General features: G+C 54.2%; 1 protein-coding gene across 4 annotated transcripts in view; it reads right to left on the reverse strand.

Annotated features, from left to right (window-relative positions):
* The window catches only part of SAMD4A (sterile alpha motif domain containing 4A), a 128,212-nt gene extending 122,570 nt beyond the window's left edge, over window positions 1–5,642 (reverse strand). For all 4 annotated transcript variants that reach the window (XM_067295151.1, XM_067295149.1, XM_067295153.1 and 1 more), the window contains exons 1-2: window positions 5,576–5,642; window positions 3,811–4,580 (exon numbers count right to left, since the gene is read on the reverse strand). In XM_067295151.1, coding sequence (XP_067151252.1) covers window positions 3,811–4,006 — 196 coding nt within the window. In that variant the 5' untranslated portion in view covers window positions 4,007–4,580; window positions 5,576–5,642. The remainder of the gene's footprint in view (window positions 1–3,810; window positions 4,581–5,575) is intronic.
* Window positions 5,643–6,000: the final 358 nt, after the last annotated feature.

Below are 6,000 nucleotides of genomic sequence, written 5' to 3' on the forward strand. Positions count from 1 at the left end.
CACACATTTCACCAACACCCCTATGGATTTCCTTCTGTGTTTCTTACTTCTGCTTTACCTTTATGATCAAGTGACAATAACTTTAAATGCGCTACTGATTGCGGGTGGTTTCACAACCATCTACGCAGCCTCTGCAACGCCTGCATCACATTCAGTTACATCTCTGGCATGCTCAGAGATGCCAATGTAGCTTTCTGCCCAGAAAAGTCCTGCAAGATGTCTCTCATCTAAGGACAGCAATGCAGTTACATTCCTCCACGCTTACACAGGTTATTCAAAGAGCCACAAAACAGGAGGCTTCTTGGGCCGTCTTGAGAGTTACAACGTGGCTGTACTCGGCAGTCACACCCCGGGTTTGCAGTCCTAATGAGGAGGGCTCGGCTGTTATTATTAAAAATACCCGTACACTTGAAGAAGATAGAACTCTTTCAAAATAGATATATTTGCTTTTCTGTTTAAATTAACTCATTAAAAACAATCATTTTGCTTCCTTGACTTTTCCCGTTTCATTTGCAACACAGCAGGTTTCTCGTCTGGGGTCTACAGGGCAAAAAACAACCTGGGTACCTTTGTTTAAGGGGAATCTTCCTGTGTGCCCGGTCCGTACACCTCAAGTCTCACGAGAGCAACTCCACGTGAGCAACTATTTTGCACTCTGCCATCTCTTTGGGCTCCCTCCTAACCTCTGTCGTTGGCAATGATATTCCCAAGGACAGTGCCCATCCAGTAAGGAATGGAGCAAGGCTGCGCTCTCCTAATAGCTATGAATTAACAGCAGCTTTCAAGTTACCCTCCTCCTTTCCCCAACAGGGTTGGAGCAAGGGACAGGTTCTGCACATACAAAATAACTCACTTCTCACGAGACTCTGTCTTTCAAGCTGATCCACGCATTTGCTCCAGCACGTTACACTAGTGTGTCGCATTCAGACCAGCAATGCTTAAGTCACGGTGACAACCGCTCACCAGACTCAGCACTCCACCGATGCTTCACTTCAGATCACTACATAAAGATTTACAGCCAACTCCTCCACCCTGTTTTAAGTTGTGCGCGCACACACCCACCCTGCATCCTGCGGTCCCTCGCACAACACCACCACCGCCACGTCCCCCGGGTCAGAGGGGACAACAGGGGGCACCTACAAGCAGGCAGCGGAGGTCTCCAAGTTGGCAAACGCTAGGAAAACCTCCAGTAGCTTACCGGGAGCCAGCTCAGGCCCCGTAGAGGGACCAGGCTGAAGGCACCCAAAGTACAACCATCTCCGCCCCCAGCCTGGGAAGAAATCAAGCCCAAATTAGTTATGCAAATTGTGGGATTCAAATAGTAAGAGTAATATGAGGTTAGATGATGATGATGATGATGCTTTTCAGAAGAACTTGGTGTGATTCCATTTCTAGTCAAGTGACAAATGCCAGACTATGAAACACACAGTGAATACGAGCTATTTAAAAACACGGTGGTTTTACGAAGAAGGCAGTGTTAATACTAGCAACCAAAAAGCTATTTCCTATCAGTTCTGGCTTGCAACATACAGCTACCATTCCCTCCACCGTAACAACAGGATTACCTACTTAGAAAGTACATGTCCTGCTCCTCGATGCACGGAGGTACTCGTCTCGCGCACGCTAAGTGAAAAGTCATAAAGAGAGGTGTTTGGCGACCAAAAAAAACCCCCCAAACCCCCCCACACTTAACAAAGGTCTCAGGTTTTCCTATTGGTGTTACAAATGCCCTAAAGGAACAGCTGATTTTTGGAACAAGCATCAGAGAAAGCACAGTCAGCTTCACAGATGTACTAAGTGGCAAGCCAGAGGCTAAATGCCAAGCTTTACTCGCAGGAGAAATCCTCGCACCAAGCAAGGTCAATGAGATTACACGAACAAGTAAGAATTGCTCACGCGAGTAAAGATGCAAAGTGTCAAACCCCCCGTTTCAGCTCTGGCTTAGCGATCAGATGAACGCTATATGGGCAGCCTTTCAGCCATATGTGACTTCATGCCCAGGAAGATTTTGAAGCGATGCTTTCTTTCGTAATTAGAATGGACACGCTGCCTTTCCCGCAGTCTGCAGGTAAATCATTCACCGCTAATTACCTGACAAACCTAGGCAACATGGCTACCACCAAAAGCGCACTTTGAACTAAAAATTTTGATGCCGACAAAAATCGTTTGCGATGCCTTACAGCGGGAATCAAAGCAGCGCTGTGCTAACGCAGGCACGGGAGGCTGCACATTTCTTCTGGAGAAGATCAGTTTAAGGAGCATGCTCCCTTCCTGCTCTGCCCGCTGTCTCTGTAGTCAGGCCTCCCCACCCAACTGGATGAGGTTAGGCTGTTCAGCTGTTTATAAAACGTAGTATTGCACTGAAACACACACTGCAACATTCTTCCCTCTCATTCCTGCAAGCTATATAAGGACATAGCCAATTCCAGCGTTTTCCCCACAGTGATTACTGATCCCTTTGCACTGGAACAGCCCCGGGTTGGTTTCCTGAACGTGTACTTAAATATATCCTAGGCCTAACAGCATTGTACTGGACGTTGTCATCAAATGGCAGCACAGACAGCTGCCAAATCTTGCAGGCTCAGTGCTCTAATATGGAACAGCTGGAGAAGGACCCTGCATTCTTCGCTCTGCGTAAACACTGGGGGCTCTGTTCAGGATCCGGCGGCAGCGAGGCCGGAAGAATTCCACCTATCGCGAAATGCGGCGAGCGGCACAGACTTCTCCCCCTCGCAGGCGGTGCTCGCCGTCGTCTCTTAAACGTGCACAGTCCGAAATTAGGAGCTCGAGCCCCCAAGTAATATCGTAGGATTTTAAACAAGAGGAATGCTTTGTAACGGGGGGGGGGAACAGAACTATGCAACTGAAAGACAGGTTTAGCCTTGTCTCCTTAAGAAATAGTCTCTGTTTCAGAAAGTCTGTTTAAAACTTGCATCTCTATATGATGTATATACATATGTGAACATTCACGTTTGTACATGCGTACGATCATCAACTCAAATACATTAACATACAGTGCAATTCTCACATCACTTATGTAATTTTTATACTGCTCTAACTCCATTTACTTCTGTGAAGTTGAGTAACTTGTAATGGTTTGTAAACAAGATCAGAATATATGAAAAAAACGTACACAGCTAAGAAAGTAATACATCGTATACATTAGACTATGTGCAGTACCATAAAACAGTCTACTAATATTTTCTCAGAGCTCCACTGAAACACAAGAGGGTATTCAGAGCTGCAGGAAAAATGTGTCCAAACAGAATCTGAATGATGAAATAGAAATTGCCACATTTAAAAAAAAAAAAAAAGAGAGAAAAAGATAACCCAGCTGCCCAGACCTTCAGAAAATAACAGTTCGTATAAGGTACCAATGGGGTTCTTCTGCATGTTGCAGAAAGCAAAGCAAGCCACGTTGTCCAAAAGAAGCCTAGAAAATCCAGACTCTACGTGACCTGACTAACTTATTTCACAGGAAACTGCATGGAAGGAGGAAAGGGGGGGGGGGGGGGGAGAGGAGGGGAAAAAAAAAAAAGAAAAAAGAAGCAATCATTCATGCTACCCTAGTTGCACCATGCAATAGACTGAAATAGTTTGCTGTGAAAAATCCAACTGAAATAAGCCATCACCAGTTTGAAAAATAAAACATAAAAAGGGAAGCCGTTAACACAATCCAGCCGTTTTGCTGGGAGCCCTGGCTCCCCAACCTCCCTCTCTTTCCCCCCCCCCCTTTTTTTTGGCCATCATTAGGGCATCAATCAGAGAACAATGTAGCATTCAAAATGGAACGGTTGCACCAAAACTTACCAGGGTTGTTGGCCTCCCCTTCAAGGATGTGCAGCTCGGTGCAGTCTGCCAGGGAATGCTCCAGGCAGAGCTGGAGGAAACGGGCTTGGGTCCGGCTCACTCGCTTCAGCAAGGAGAGCAAAGCAACAGTCTGCTCGCACTCGTTCCAGCCTTTAAACCACCCGGCCAGCACTCCAACCTGGTCTCGAAACATCATGATTAGGTGGTGGCCGGGGGTGGTGGGGGAGCAGGGGGTAGGAGGATGAACCTCTGCGGGGAAAAAAAATAAATAAATAGGAAATCCTTCCCCTCCCCAAGTTTATTATCTCCCCCACGTCTAGTCTCACAATTAAAAATAACAGTAATTTAAAAAAAAAAATCTCCTTTGCAATAAAAGGGGGTTTTTGTTTTTGTTTTTTTTTTTTTTGGAGGCAGCTTTCAGCCTAGACGTGGGTTTGGTTTCTGCTTTCCCTCTTCTGTCTTCAGTGCAATGCTCCAGCGGCTTGGTGTTAAATTCCCTGAAGGCAACACAAAGTGGCACAGAGGAAGGGGGGGGGGGGGAGAAAAAGAAGAAAAAAAAAAAAAAGAAAAAAGAAAAAACCCCCTCTGTGCGTGCGTGCGTGTGCGAACACAGGCGCACACCTAGATCTACCTATCTACACGTATAAATCTCAGCAAGGCACAGGAGTACGTCTAAGAGCTGCCTCTTCCTCTCGGCTCCGCCGGGGGCTTTCGGCGGGGCGTCTCGGGCGGCCGTGGGGGACCGCGCGCACCCGGACGGGCCTTCACACCTGCAAGAGAGGGAGAGGGGGGCGCGCTGTGACGGTGCCCCGCGCCGTGACGGTGCCCCGCGCTGCGGGCAGCCGCTGTGATTCAGCACACGGGGACACCCGGCGAGCGGCCCACGCGCGGGGCGGCGGAGGGATGCGGGATCCGCGCCCCGGCGCTGACGAAGCCTTCCTCCCGCACAGAGGAGGAGGAGGAGGAGGGGGGGGGGAGGAAGAGGAGGGAGCTCCCTGTTGCTGCCGCAAGGAAGGCTCCCCCTCCGCCGGGCTCGGCCCCGGCACGCAGCAGCGGGGCCCGGGCACCGCAGCCCCGGTGCCTTCCTCCCCGCTGCCGCCGCCGCCTCCTCCTCCGCCAGCCAGGCTGCAGCAGCTCCGCCAACAGCACCGAGCCGGCTCCGGGCTGGAAACGGCCCCCGGCCCGGGGAGGTGGGGGGGGGGGGCGAGCACCCCTTCCCAGTACATCCAGTACCCCCTTCCCAGGGCAGCCAGTACCCTGGGCGGGGGGGGCAGAGCACACCCTTCCCAGTATGTCCAGTACCCCCTTCCCAGTGCACCCAGTATCTGGGGGGGGGGGGGGGGGAGGAGGGGGGAAGCAAAGCACCCTTCCCAGTGCAGCCAGCACCCGGGGGGGGGGGGTGCTCTGTGCCCCCCTCCCAGTACAAACAGTACCCGGGGGGGGAAGGAGGAAGCAGCGCACCCCCTCCCAGTGCACCCAGCACCCCGGGTGGGGGGGGCGCAACTCCCCCTACCAGCGCCCCCCGGGGGGGGGGGAGAACAAACCCCTCCCGCCAGAGGACCCAGCACAGGGGGGGGGCAGCAGAAGGCCCCCCCCCAGGGCACCCGGGAGGCCCCCGGCGCCCGCCGCGCGGGCCCCACCGCGACGGAGCTGAGGCGAGGCGAGGCGAGGCGAGGCGGGGCGGGGAGGGGGGGGCGCCCGAACCCCCCCACCACCACCACCACCACCAAAGTTGGGGCTCGGCGCTCCGGAGCCGGGCACTCACCTGACTCATGCTGGCCCCGGGGGCGGCGGCGGCAGCAGTGTGCGGGGCCGGGGGGAGGAGGGGAGGGGGGGGGCGCCGCGGCCCTCAGCGGCGGCGCGGCGGCGGCGGGGGCCGAGCCATGGCGCGGGGGGCGCGCGGGGCGCGAGCGGCGGCTCCGAGGCGCGGCGCGAGACTGAGCCCGGCGGCGCGCGGAGCCCCCGCTCCCCACATGCCGCTCATTAGCATAACCATGACGTCATGGGGCCGGCCGCGCGCGCCGCCCGCCCCGCCCCGCCCCGCCCCGCCCCGCCGGGCGGGGGAAGCGCCGCGGGGAGGGGGGAAGAGAGCGCGCGCGCGCCCGCCCCGGGCCCCCCCCCTCCCCCGCAGGCACCTCTGCAAAGCGGGGATCCCCCGGGATCCCCCCCAAAAACGCTTCGCACCGCCCG

Source organism: Apteryx mantelli, chromosome 4 (genome assembly GCF_036417845.1).
Source record: "Apteryx mantelli isolate bAptMan1 chromosome 4, bAptMan1.hap1, whole genome shotgun sequence".
NCBI lineage: Eukaryota > Metazoa > Chordata > Aves > Apterygiformes > Apterygidae > Apteryx > Apteryx mantelli.